General features: G+C 36.3%; 1 protein-coding gene across 3 annotated transcripts in view; it reads right to left on the reverse strand.

Annotated features, from left to right (window-relative positions):
- Positions 1-372: 372 nt before the first annotated feature.
- The window catches only part of CYTIP (cytohesin 1 interacting protein), a 31,051-nt gene continuing 16,256 nt past the window's right edge, over positions 373-15,167 (reverse strand). For all 3 annotated transcript variants that reach the window (XM_036092220.2, XM_078070817.1, XM_036092221.2), the window contains 2 exons: positions 6,288-6,354; positions 373-3,681 (listed from right to left, as the gene is read on the reverse strand). In XM_036092220.2, the coding sequence (XP_035948113.1) occupies positions 3,224-3,681; positions 6,288-6,354 (525 nt within the window). In that variant the 3' untranslated portion in view covers positions 373-3,223. The remainder of the gene's footprint in view (positions 3,682-6,287; positions 6,355-15,167) is intronic.

The following is a 15,167-nucleotide window of genomic DNA, read 5'->3' on the forward strand; positions in this document are numbered from 1 at the left end:
TAATTTGTTAAGCATCAGAAAACTAATGCAAGTGCAAAGCCTCAATTAAATAGGCCATGCCCTTTTGACTAACATAATAAAATTAAATTAAATTTTAAAAATAAAAAAAAATAAAAACCTCAAAGAGTAGGTATCAAGATATCGCCTCAGATTTTTTTAAAAATCTGCCTTGAAAACTATCATTTCATTTAAGGTAAGTAGGTAAAGAGATAGAGACTGAGAGATAGAGAGATGGGGCAGAGGGAGAGAAAGGGAGAGAAGAGAGATCTGACACTGAAAAATAGCATTCTTTATTTCAGAAAGGTATCAACTTTTTTTATTGCCCATATTTCTGTAAAGAAATGGATATAAAGTACCAATAATCTTGTGATCTGAAGGGTTCAATATAGTTGTTATGTATTATTTACTATACTTAGATTATATACATCCATAAATACTTATACTATATGATCAGTACACACGAACTGTACCCAAGTTTGATTTTTTCAGTTCAAACTAGGATTTTTAATACTGTTTGTACATGCAACTAAGATATAAAAGTACTGCAAAGTAGAAAGTGACGAATAAAAGATCATTTCAAGAAGTAGAGCACCAACCTGTTGGACATGGTGGGTGGTGTTCCTTCAGCCACAGGACAGAGTAATTCTCAATATGCTTGATTCGAATTTGGTTTATCGATGCCATGTACAAAAGTGCATTTTCATAGCCAATTGTCAATTAATGAAATCCACCAATATCACATATTTGACAATTTGGGAGTAAGCAAAAAACAAAACACTTCACTTTTCAATTCATCTCCCAGTAAGTTACATCAAAGTGAGTCATTGTGCCCCAGAAGATTAGAGAAATGAAATCTTCTCAACTCCCACTGAGGTCAGATAGTCTGAAAAGCTGTGCTGTGAGAAATTTACCCACATTTCCACTAAACAATAACTAGTTTTCTTACAACTTGTGAACACACAAAACATGACATACCCTTCCTTCCTGTACTTTGGTTAAAAACTGCTTTTCTTTTTTTCCAGAACATCTCGAACTCTTGACTCTAATGCTTCTTACCTCAGACTACAGTGAAACTTGCTCTGTCCCTTCCCTGCACCTTTTTGGGTTTGATATTTACTGTAAGGAGGAAGAATTACACTATATTTAACACTTCAAGCCATGAGAAAAGCAAATGACCTATAATCTGCTTTCCCAGATGACTTGTGGAAGTTTTCAAAACCCTGATCATGTTGTAGAAGAATTTAAAGTCATCTTTCCTCAAATAAATGTGATTATTTCTTTCCCCTGGATTTGGCAAGATGGGATTAACAAGATATGTTGCGTTCACGGAAGCAGATTTTTAACATGATAATTCTAGTCTAAGATGGGAAATAAGCAGTGTTAGTCCAATCACAACTTGGACTTGCAAGGCTTTGTTGAAAATAAATGTATTGTTAATCATGTAGTTATTAATGTGCCTATATTTGAAAACTTGCTTGTGGGGGGCAAGAGAAAGAGTCATTCTAAATGTCTGTTTGTTCTCTTATTAACCAAAGACAATTTTTATCCATGCAGTATCTACAATTGTGTGTTTTAAGTATTCCATGAAGGGTGGGGGGTGGGGGATGGGAGGAAGTCCTGTAGGGATGACCACACAGAACCCACGAAAGAGTAAACAATATCTAGAGAGACTGAGACTAGGCCAGAGTTGGAAAGAACTGGTTTCCAATTTCAGCCATGCCACTGGCCGTGGGAACGTCTCCAAACTCCTGCTCCTTACGTATGGCTAACACCCACCTAACAGGGTTGTTTCAGGATCAACGGGAAGCATCTTTAACCTGCTAGGTATTCAGTAAATGGTAGACAGCATTGTTATTGTTCCTTCAAAACACCTCACCCTGCTTTTCATATGAATGATTCCAAAGCTGAGCACACTGGATAATTTGGAGTTGAAATAATTAATAGAAAGCAGGTAGCAATTAGCAATCTTTTTATATTTTATTTTAATATTCATTTCTTACCCTACAAGCTTCCTTACTCTCCCCTTTTTTTTTTCTCAAAATGACTCATTCTTTACTCAATTTATTTAAATGTGGTTACACTCAAAGTCACCTATCAAATGTCTGTATTTCTCCCAAACACACACACACACACACACACACACACAGCTTTAAATCAGTAAGGACTATTTACTACATTGTCTGCATTATCTACTCTAGAATATAGGTCATAAGCAGCTATGTCACCAGAACAGAGAAATCATGGGCTTGAATGGGTACTGAATAAAAATGTGATTGAAAGGCTAGAAGTAATGTGGTACCAACATAACCAACAGGCAAAAGAGTGCTGAGGCAATAACTGTTGGGAATATATAACATAAAGTGAGGAGTAATGTGAAAAAATCTACAGGAGGAAAATCCTTTCCCTGGCTCTAATTTTTCAAATTTCAGACATCTGCTCCAAAAAAAAATTTACAAAGCTGTATGCAGGATCTTGAGAATTCTAGACTTGCCATCAATGTTTAGGCAGAACAAAAATTGAATTGAGTAAGAATGACATTCTCACCCACTTTGTTTAGGCTGTCTATTAAAAAGCCCTTATCATAATCTTGCTCAGCACCCATCTTAGACAACATGTTCCCATGGATCCCAAACCCTCATATTGAATCTTATACTTCCTGCTTTATTGTATCTCATACTTCCTGCTTTATTGTTGCTGTGGATGTGAAAAATAACTGATGATCCTCTTTGTTTGTAATCCTTCACAGATGTAAACAGAAACATTCAAAATGACCTATTATTAAGCCTCCCTGGAGGCTACCGATCTTAAGCAAAGTTTTATGACCTACCAATGAACCTACGGAAGGTATCCCAAATAATTATATTCCATCACTCTTTTATTTACACTTGACTGAAAAGTTCTCAATTTTCACGCAATCTAGAAAATAAATATTACCCTTGTCTTCACAGGCAGCATTAGGATAAGCAGGAATGTGCTTAATTTGTCATCTTATCCAACTTATTACCTAGTTCCCCTACTTTCTGTTTATCACCTGCACTTTTCTGGTTACAAAAAATGACTTAAGAAGAAAACCTTATGATACAAAAATTTAAATAAAGGTCACTATCGTCATGGTATGGGGTTTCAGTTTTGCAATCCATGTGCAATTTCCCACCAGGCTGGGTGGAGTTAGTCTAAACAGGTCTAGAGATATTTACGAAATAAGAAAGGTCAGGACAACCCATCAAAAGCGACTCTCTTCCTCTTCCACTGCACGGTGAAGGCCAGGGATGAATTTTAAGAGCTGTTTCCGGACACTTCCCCTTCTGCTTTTCCGGGGCAGGGTCCCAAACATGTTTGAGAAGTTGCCCTCCCACAAGGGGGACATGGACCCGCTGCTGGCCGTACTAACACTCCGGTTCCTCCTCGAAGAAGACCTCTTCAGGAAATCGTCCCCATCCTTGGGGACAAAGCACTCATCATCTGTGCTCGTCTGTCGACTGAAGCCTCCCCTGCTGGAGTCCTCAGACACACATGTGTGGTAGCCGTCCTCGCTGTCCATCGTCATGGAGCTCAGACAGCTGCTCTCACTGGATAGGCGATTCCGGTCCAGGAGGGCTGGGCCTGGCCCCGGCAGAGTTCCAAACAAAACCGACTCATCTATGTCCATGTTTTCCAAACTTGGGCAGTTACCTATGTCACCTGGAAGGCAGAAAACAAAGTCCACTATGGAATGGATATGAGCATCACTCCCTACAAGCAGACACACCAAAATTTCTCTTTAAACAGTGCAGGAAAGAAAGAGTAAAGGTGAAGAATATTTTTCACTGAGCTTCGCCCGTATGAATAAGTGACTCTTTATGAGGTCATTTGATAAAACCTTAGAGTGGTGTTTCCCAAACCATTGTTCATGGGCTGGCTTCCATGTAAAACTGTTCCACGGTCACAAATAGTCATGTTAAATCAAATAAATGTAAATAGATTCTTCACATAAGAACAGTCAACTCCTCTGAGAGTATGCCGGTGTGACTTGTCAATCTCCAAATGTATCATTTCTTAAACGGAAGTGACCCTGCAACCTTTTATTAACGTGCTCACAGAAATTGCATTCTAAACTATATACTTGGGAAAAAAAATAAAGAATATACTTGAGAAAATGCCGTCTTACTCCATTAAGTTCCTCTGATTTTCAGTTACTGTATTTTTTAAATAATTATAAAATTATTATAACATCACTCGAACTGTATGGGAAACACAGTTATATAACTTGCACCCGTAGACTGATTATAGAGAATTCAAAGGTGTTTAAAACAGAGAGGATATCTTCCAGCCTCAATATTCCATGCTTCTTCCTAGAATACTTTAATACTTAAATGTTCTGGAACGGTACCATACCCAGAAAACAGCCCTGTCCTCAAATAAATAACAATTCATTTGTGGAAGTTGAGTTTTATCTGCTTAGCTGAATTTTTTCATCAACCTTTCATAACCTATATCTGGGCTCTCCAAACTCAAATTTTAATCGCACACCAACATCCTGTCCCTACCCCACGTGCTTGTGTACTATCTGAGCTGGCTGGTATGCTACTAAAAGGAAGGGGATTATTTGTTATACCAATCTAAGAACGACAGTTTAGAAGGTGACTCTGCTTCAGGAAAAGTAATAGAACATTGCACACTCAGAAATGGTTTTACTTTGTGCTGATTATTTCTCTACTGTTGCTCTCCTTTGTCCTTGAATAGCAATACAAAAAGAGACAGATTTTTCACTTAATCTGCAAGGTTAAATTCGGCCAGCTCTGCACTGACTAGTCAGAATGCTTTCCTTTTTACTAATAAAACCTACTTATTTCATCTGGCAACGAGTTGATGAATTCCTTTGATTGCAAAGCAATTAAGAATCTCATGCCCTGTATATTTATTCTGCGTCTAGGAAAAGTAAACTACAGAACTCCTTCAATCTCTCAAAAAAATGGGTACAACAATGGCTTTAATGAAGAGTCATTCCCCTTAATCTTGAACTAAAGACCTTGTCTATACAAGCTATTCCTATAGAACCCCAGGACTGCCTATACATATTAGGCCAAACCCCATCTCCACTCCAGAATGTTCCAGAAATGGGGGAAAAGTTTTCCCAAACACCCCCAAGTCTACAGAAATCCAGGAGTGGCTGGATTTTATACCTTTGTCTGGCTAGGAAACTTCAGACCCCTCAAAAATCTACTAAGAATTTTTTAGCATATTAATTTAAAAATATACAAAAGAGAAGTAACTTATATAGAAGTTTCATTTAAAAAAAACAGAATTTCAACACAAACCTCTAAGCCATACATTAGTGCTTAATTATGAATTAAATGTATCTTTTTTTCCTGTAAATAAATTATTACTTGAAACAAACATTCTAGGTTATAAATAGAGACTTTAGCTCAGTGTTAAGAAGGTATAACCTACATTTCACACCCACATAGCTAGTGGTTTCAGTGAATTATTTGCACAAACAAGTTCATTCCTCAGGCTACACCAGTCACGTAGCAAATGTCAGATCAACAAATTTTTATTTTATTTTTTTAAGCAGGCTCCGTACCCAGCATGGAGCTTGACATGGGGCTCGAACTCATGACCTGAGACCTGAGATCAAGACCTGAGCCAAGATCAAGAGTTGGATACTCAACTGACTGATCGACCCAGGTGCCCCCAAATCAACAAATTTTAAACTCAACCATTCCCTTCAGAATTCACACAACAGCAAGAGCCATGCATTTACTGTTAGAACGATCATTGGTATTTCTGTCTTAGGTTTGCAGGCCATGAAGAGGCATTTCTCTGCATTCACGTAACTTGTATAATATGAACAAATGATAGGATCTCTACCCAAGAAACATGCTTCCATTCCAGCCTCAATAATTTCTGAGAACTACACAACCCTTGAGCCACAAACGTTCTCAGAAATTGAATTCATCTACTGTAGTGGTAGGAAAATCAAGCTATCTATCATTCTTACTGCTCTCCTAAAATCTCCAGGTGCCTCTTGTAAGTGTGTGCACACATACGAGTGTGTGCACACATGGGAGTGTGTGCATGTTTTCATGTGTATATGTGGTATATATATGAAGGAGGGGATATGACTGACCTACTCACCCTCTGAAAACAAAGGTCACTCCAAAGGTCATGCCAAAAACACACACTAGTATTCTTGATCCATGCTAGACAATTTTTTCTATAATGATGATAATCTTACAACAACTTAGAGGCAGAAATACCAAAAAGATGAATGTTACTGCGGTTTCTGAACAGGAAATCACATTTACCATGAAGCAGACGCTGTTCCTGTAACTGCAGCGATCTGAACTCCACCCATTTTTTCTTCAAGGTTTGCTGATAAAAAAGAAAAAAAAAGTGTTAATAATTGGGAATCCCCAGTGAAGATAGCAATTTACTTCGAGGTGATGAGATTTGTCATTAATTTTTTTTTCCTTTCTTTCTAGCAGTAACAACCCCTCCCATTCATTGGAAAGATTATTTTTTACACAAAAGGGAGATACTGGGAATATGACTTTCTCAAGAAATAATCTAGTAGCGCCAACAAGTTGAAACAATGACTTCGTTTCAATAGAAACAACAGACAATAGAAACCATGACATTTATTTATTTATTTATTTATTTATTTATTTATTTATTTATTAAAATAGTAGAGAACCCAATTGTTTGGGTTTGTGTCCATTTACTAGCTGTTGAGGGAAGGATTTACACTCCAGGCTTCTCCCCCCCACCCCACCCATGTGTAAGATGAAGGCAATAACAGAATCGAAACCCTGGGATTTTCCTCAGAATTAGGAGAGTTAGTAGATGTAAAATGTTCAGAACAGTGACTAGAGCTTAGTAAATGTTCAGCAAATAGCATCATTCTGTAAGCCTGGGGCATTAAAGCTGTGTTTATTGCTGTACACCTATGTATTTTTCACAGCAAAAAGGGGAAGCCAGACTGTCTGAAAGACTTCCTTGGAGGGCTAAACTTAGAACACTGCTAAGCACCCTGACTTCTTAACTGCTTCCTTCCTCTGCTGCCCAGCACACGCAAGCAGTGGCCCAGGGTGGCAACGAAGTGGTTGCTGTCACGGTCAAGACTGCTCATGAGGCCTGACCCAACCCTTCAAAGGGGCTGAGGTGATGAGAAACAAAGCAACCAGGCTGAGGCCATCTGTCAAGGACAGGTAGAGGCTCACTCTCCCTCCCGCCCTCTGGCCTTTGCCCTGCCCCTTTCCCTGCCCACTCAGATCCCCATGGCGGCCCAGCAGGCAGGCACGGCTCAGCTTTGCCTATGGACACTTAATCCCAAGGAAAGGCAGCCTAGTTGGAAACAAGCACTCCTTTGCAAGAAGCAGTCTGGGAAAGGTAGATGCAGGCTAAAAAGGAAAAGGGGGGAAAAATACATTTGGAAGGAGAAGGCTTAAGGAAAAGAAAATCATAAAATTACAAGAATGTCATCAACTGCTTAAGGGAAGAATGGTTGGTTCCTCATTTCGGGGGCTGAACAATCACTGGGCGGGATTTTCCAAGCGTTGATCACAGTAACATTTAGCATCAACCCTTACGGTTACCTATATAATATGCAAGCACTAAATCAAAGCCATAAAATGCCTGGCTCAGTTAATTTCTCGTTCTTTCTGCACTATAGGATAGTCAGTATGGCTGCAAGATTGCTTGGCTATCTGGGCCACAGCTCCTTTCATCTGTGTCAACTGTGGTCCTATGAAGGTCAGAGTTAAGGACCCACAGAGAACAGAACTAACAAGGATCTAACCCCTTCCTTCTCTCTGAAAGGGGTCTATCTCCTGCAAGAGAATAGAATCCAGGAGAGGAGCATAAGCATAGGTTGACAGTCAAAACTAAATACAGAGAGAAGAAGAGATTGTATTTTTGCGCTCGCTATACAGAAATACAAAGTCATGCTGTGCCAGATAGCTAATTTTTGTGAAAATAAAGGCTTTAAAATATCTAATCTGTTGACTTGGCCCAGTCATTTAAGTACGTCATCACTTAAACCAAGAAAACACCAGTGTAAAGAGCAGATGTGTCAAAGTGACTAAGAGTTTTTAGTCTCTATCTCAGCTTCCCCATTTTCCTCACAATCTGTTTCTGCCTGTTATTAACAATACAGTTGTATATTTAGACAAACGAGATGTCTCCTCATTAGAAGAAAATTAAAACATGTGGGAGATCTAACCATACCGGGCCCTATCACCTAATTGTACCTAGCTCAGAGCCTGGTACATAGCAGCTGCTCAGTAAATATTGGTTGAATGAATATATCAAAGAATGGCTTCCTGAAATAAAACTCAACTACACAGATGGATATTTTGAGTTGGATATATTTCCAATGTTTTCAATATACATGAGACACATAGCTACACATTTCCATCTTTAATACTTTTACAGTGCTTTCATGGATAACATGCTGTTTAATTTTCCTAACATTCCTACAAAGTTCCAGATTAGAAAATAAAGGTGAAATGTAGCAAAATACTTCCCAAGGACTACCAACCCAGTAAAAAGCAGAGCTAGATTGAAAAGTAGCTCCTCCAGCTAGCACAGTGGATGTGCTGTTTTCATGTTAAACATCTGAATCATAGGTTATGAGAAAGGAAATCCTTGAAAACATGGCTCAGAAAAGACCACCATTTCTAAAGAAGAGCTTGTGGCCTCATGGAATCTTTGAAATATGAATGCATAATTACATAGGACACACAAACTAAATGTCATTGTGTGAAGGGGGAGCCAACTTGACCCTGGTTATAGGTCAGATCCAGACATTTCTGGTTCAAGAGGTGAACTGGAAATCACATAATTTCAAGATTAGAAAAGGAAAAGAAATGCAAGAAGATAAGCAAGAATGAACCCAAAGATCTGCTGGACCTGGAGAAGCAGAAACAGGTAGCTAGGAATTTGGATCCTGTGGCAATATATAGTTTAAATGCACTTATTTATCTGAGACGGAGGTCAGAGACAAGTTTCTTGCTTGAACCTTGGCTAAGCTCTACTACCATGAAAAGCAGGGTGAGAAAAGCTGCTGCTGATGGCTATGGCTCATGTGGAGCTCATGCCTGGAGAGGCAGGAGTACATAAATGCAGCCTATGACCTGAGCCAAACAGCACACGAATCCTCGAGGAAGGACCTGGCTCTGGTTTGGGAGCCTTCAAAATGCAGGGTGGAGGCAACCCAAGTACAATACTGAGTGGAAGGGAAAGACCACCATGCATGGGAAGTGAGCAATATAAACTCAAAAAAGGTATGAAAGACAACAAAATTGATGGTCAGTACATGGATTCTCTCAAAAAAAAAAAAAAAGAAAGAAAGAAAACAGAACAGTGTCCAAAGAAGACTTTAAAACAAAAATATTTATAATCTTCAGAGGAAGAAATGAGATCAATGTCGATCAGAACAAGAAATCTGAAACAAAGAAATAAAACAAGAACAGATAGACATGAAAAAGAATGATCTGAATTAACTCTTAAAACTCAATGGAGGGGCGCCTGGGTGGCTCAGTTGGTTAAGCGACTGCCTTCAGCTCAGGTCATGATCCTGGAGACCCTGGATCGAGTCCCGCATCGGGCTCCCTGCTCGGCAGGGAGCCTGCTTCTCCCTCTGACCCTCCCCCCTCTCATGTGCTCTCTCTCTCTCATTCTCTCTGTCTCAAATAAATAAATAAAATCTTTAAAAAAAAAAAAAAAACTCAATGGAAACAACTCATTCTATACAGAATAAAGACGTTACTGAAGAACTCAACAGGAACATAACAAAAAAGATAAAGTGATACAAAATATGAAAGAGTCGTTAGGAAGTAAGGAAAATAAATCAAAAGACTCTAAAAATATGTCTAACAGGAATTCCAGAAGATAATTCAAGGAATGGTGAAGGTATATTCCAAGAGCTCAAGCTGTTAGTTTTCCAAAACTGAAGAAATTCACAAGTCCTTGGATTGAAAAGGTACTGCAGTTTCTAAGCAGTATAAATTTAGAAGTGAATCTAGACCTAATCACATTTCAGTGTATCTTTAGATCAGTAAGACAAAGGAACATCTTAAAAGTAACCAGAAACAGAAAAAATATTGCCACAAATCGAAATACTCGTTTTTGAAAAGACTCAAAAATAGAAAATCCTCTAGATAGAATTACCAAGAAAAAGAGAGAGAGAGAGAGAAGGCATAAAAAGTAATACAAATAAAAATGGGGACATAATCTTTGTGAAGAAAAGAAAAATATGGGAACAGAATTTTCATTATCAACACATACAATAAATTTGAAAATCTTAAAAATTTATTAACAAAAACATTAATTCAATAAAACTGACTCAAGCAAAACAAACAAAACAGAAAGCCTGAGATATCTTATAATTAATAAAGAAACTGAAACAGAGTTTAGAAGTATTCCCACCAAAAAAGAACCCTAAGCCCAGATGATTCAGATAGTTACAAGAATTCTACCAGAGAAGAAAGAGGGGAAGATTCTCCCCAGCTCATGCTAAGAGTCCAGTAAACATGATACCAAAACTAAAGAAAGATAGTTTGAGAAAAGAAAATTGCAGGCCATTCTACCTATAAAATGAAGTTACTTTCAAATATCCTAAAGAAAATTTTAGCAAATCAAATCTATATTTATATAAAAATGATTATAAATTATGACCAGGTTGGATTATTCTAGAAATGCAAGGGTGGTTCTACATTACAAAATCTTTAAATGTCATTCACCGTATTGACAGATATTTTTAAAATAAATAAGCGAGAATAACGCATACAGAAAAATGTGTTTGATAAAATTTAATACACAAGCACTATAAAAACTACTAGAAAATTTAGTATGGAAGGGAGCATCCCAAATCTGAAAAGTATATTCATAGAGAGAGTTCATTCCTGATGGGAAAAAGTGGAAATTCCCTTTAAAATCAAGAACAAAACAAGGATACTTATTATTATAGTTTCTATTCATCACTGTATAGTAAGCCCTACCCAGTGTAGTGAAGAAAGAGAACTTTATGTCATCCTTAACAGTTATTACCTTCACAGAAAACCCCAAATAATCTACAGATAATTTGTTAGAAATTATATAGTTTAGAAATAGTTTGAATTATATAGTTTGAATGACAGCATAAAATTGGTTTTACAAATCTATACATCAACCTCAATCAAAACACTTATTGTTTTCATAAAGAAACTATAATATGAACAAAAATCATAAGTAGAAAGGAATACATCTAGTGAAAAATGTATAGGATCTACCTGCATAAAAGTATAACACTTTATTGAAAGACATAAAAAACAATTAAAAATGGTCAAGATTATGAAAACTTTTCCTCTAAGATCAGGAAGAAGACAAGGATGTCCACTTTCACTTTTATTCAGCATAGTACTAGACGTCCTAGCCACAGCAGTCAACCAAGAAAAAGAAATAAAAGGAATCCAAATAGATTAAGGAAAAAGTAAAACTGTCAATTTTTGTAGATGATGTGATACTATGCATAGAAAACCCTAAAGATTCCACCAAAAAACTATTAGAACTAATAAATAAACTTAGTAAATTTGCAGGATACAAAATTAAGATACAGAAATCTATTGCATTTCTATACACTAATAATGAAGTAGCAGAAAGAGAAATTAAGAAGACAATCACATTTATAATTGCATCAAAAAATATAAAATATCTAGGAATAACTTTACCCAAGGAGGTGAAAGACCTATACTCTGAGAAATAGAAGACACTGATGAAAGAAACTGAAGACAACACAAACAAATGGAAAGATATACCCATGTCCATGGCTTGGAAGGATTAATATCATTAAAAAGTCCATACTACCCAAAGCAATCTACAGAGTCAATGTAATCTCTATCAAAATCCAAATAGTACTTTTTACAGAACTAGAACAAATAATCTTAAAATTTGTATGAAACCACAAAAGACCCCAAATGGCCAAAACAATCTTGAGAAAGAACAACAAAACTGGAGGTATCACAATCTCAGATTTCAAGATATACTCAAAGCCAAAGTAATCAAAACAGTATGGTACTGGCACAAAAATAGATACATAGATCAATGAATAGGATAGAGAGCTCAGAAACAAACCCACACTTATATGGATCATCAATCTATGACAAAGGAGTTAATAACATACAATGAGGGAAAAACAGTCTTTTCATTAATTGGGAATACTGGACAGCTACGTGCAAAAGTATGAAACTGGACTACTTTCTTACACCATACACAAAAATAAATTCAAAATGGATTAAAGACCTAAGTGTGAGACATGAAACCATAAAACTCCTAAAAGAAAACATAGGCAGCAATCTCTTAGACACTGGACATATTTTTGGATATGTCTCCTCAGGCAAGGGAAACAAAAGCAAAAATAAACTATGGGACTACAACAAAATTAAAAGCTTTTGCACATCCCTGAAGCAAAAAGGAACCTACTGAACGGGAGAAGATACCCAATAAAGGGTTAATATCCAAAATATATAAAGAACTTACACCACACAACATCAAAAAACCCCACATAATCTCATTAAAAATGGGCAGAGGACCTAAATAGGCGTTTTTCCAAAGAAGACATACAGACGGCCAACAGACACATGAAAAGACGTTCAATATCACTAATCATCAGGGAAATGTAAATCACAACCACAATGAGATATCACCTTATACCTGTCAGAATGGCTAATATCAAAAACAAGAAATAACAAGTGTTGGCAAGAATGTAGAGAAAAAGAAGCCTCATGCACTGTTGGTGGGAATGCAAATTGATGCAGCCCTGTGGAAAACAGGATGGAGTTTCCTCAACAAATTAAAAGTAGAAACACCATATGATCTAGTAATTCCACTACTGAGTATTTATCCAAAGAAAACAGAAACACTAACTTAAAAAGATATATGCACTCCTAGTTTATTGTAGCATTTAAAAAAATAGCCAAGATATATAAGCAACCTAAGTGTCCATCAATAGAGGAAGGGATAAAGATGTGGTATACATACACAATGGAATATTATTCAACCATAAAAAGGAATAAAATCTTGCCATTTGTGACCACAGGAATGGGCCCTAGAGGGTATTATGCGAAATGAAATAAGTCAGAGAGAAAGACAAATACCATATGATTTCACTTATATGTGGAATGCAGAAACACCCACAATCAAACAAACAAAAAAGCAGAAACAGATTCATAAATAGAAAGAACTGGTGGTTGCAGGAGGGGAAGGGAGTGGCGGAATGGGCAAAAAAAAAAAAGATGGTGAGATCATCTATCACTAAGAAAACTCAAAACTATGGAGATGTTAAGTCTTTTCAAATTGAGCTATCTACATAAAATTTAATACCAATCAAAAGTCCAAAGTTTATTTATAGAACTTGATAATCTGATTCTAAAATTTATATAGATGATCAGAAGAACCAAGAATAACCTGGAAGGTTTGTTCAACCAGATATCAATATTTATTACAAAGGTATAATAACTGAGTTTGAGAGAAACAATGGATCAGAACACGGAGCCTATAACAAAATCCATGCATATATGAAACTTGCTTAAAAATAAAGGCTTCACTGCAGGTCATTTCAGGGGGGAAAAGAAGGACTAAAAGAAATGGTACTGGGAGAACTGGGTATTCATATGGAAATTGAAGAAAATTAGAATCCTATCTCATACCACATATACAAATTAATTCTGGGTGAATTCAGACTTAAGTGTAAAAAGGAAAAACTTTAAAACTTTTGGAAGAAAATATAGAAAATGCAGATTACCTACAAAGGATAAACAATAAGAGCTCTTACATAAGCAAAAATACCAAAGACACAATACATTTAAAATACTAAGGAGACAAAACATCAACAGAATAATTTAATCACCTAACAAAACTCTCCTTCAACATTAGCAGTGAAAGATTTGTTTGGACAAAGAAAGCCCTACTTATCCTTGCTAAAGGAAGTACTACAGCAAAAAAAGAAAGTAAACCCAGAGGGAAGGAAGAGAAAACAGCAAGCACGTCAATTCAACACATTAGCCTATGTGTTACCTCAGAACAATTTTTATTCCAAAAATTGATAGAATTCTCCAAAGTAAAGCAATAATAAGAAAGATGGTTTCTTGAGATGAACATTTAAATATGTTAAGGTCCTCATGGTGTTCTAGGAGAGGATGGGTATATTGAAAAATGTATACTTCATTTGAAAAAAGTGGTAGGTGTGAATATTAAAACTTCAAGAGAAAACACTGAAGGAGCAGAAATTGCGTAGAAACATGAAACGTGCTTTTTGCTGGAGAAGGCTTTATTCCATGAAATATAGACCTATTTGTTCAGTTATGTTTTAATTAACACCACCAGTTTATTTCGAACATTTTTTTTCCTTTTTCTACAAAAAGGTAAAAAAGCCATGTTTACTTTAAAAAATGATCCTCACTAATACTCTCTTTTTTATAAAAACAAATTAAGTTTTGACAGTTTTAAAACCTAACTGTACTATGAATCACTGTTTATTCCATACAAAAACTTAATGATAAAATGTTAGAGGCATTCCCTTTAAAAGATTATCACTATTTATAAGAGTCCTAGCCAATGTTGTAAAAGAAGAAAAATAAATTATGTAGTTGACCCTTGAATAATACAGGGGTTGGGGTGCTGACCCCTGCACAGTCAAAAATCCACATATAACTTTGCCTCCCTAAAAACTCAACTACTAATATAGCCTAGGGTTGACTGGAAGCCTTACCGATAACATAAATAGTTGACTAACACAGATTTTGTATATTATATACTGTTTTCCTACAATAAAGTAAGCTAGAGAAAGGAAAATGTTTTTAAGCAAATCACAAGGAAGAGAAAATACATTTACAATATTGTATCTTATTTATAAAAAAAAAACAAAAAACCCTGCATGTAAGTGGATCCATGCAGTTCAAACCTGCATTGTTCAAGGTTATTCAACTGTAGTTGAATAACCGGGGTAAAGGGGCAAAACTTTCAGTATCTGCAGATGATAATATGCCTATATAAAAAATCTACAAACGTTGGAATAAAGAGAGTTCAGCAAGACTATCGGAGTTGAAAATTTACACAAAAATCAATAGCAACAAATTAAAAGATCTTTTAAAATTAAAAAATCATGTTTATTATAACAAGAAAACTTAGAAGGCACCTAAGAATAAATA

Source organism: Halichoerus grypus, chromosome 4 (assembly GCF_964656455.1).
Source record: "Halichoerus grypus chromosome 4, mHalGry1.hap1.1, whole genome shotgun sequence".
In the NCBI taxonomy this organism is placed as follows: domain Eukaryota; kingdom Metazoa; phylum Chordata; class Mammalia; order Carnivora; family Phocidae; genus Halichoerus; species Halichoerus grypus.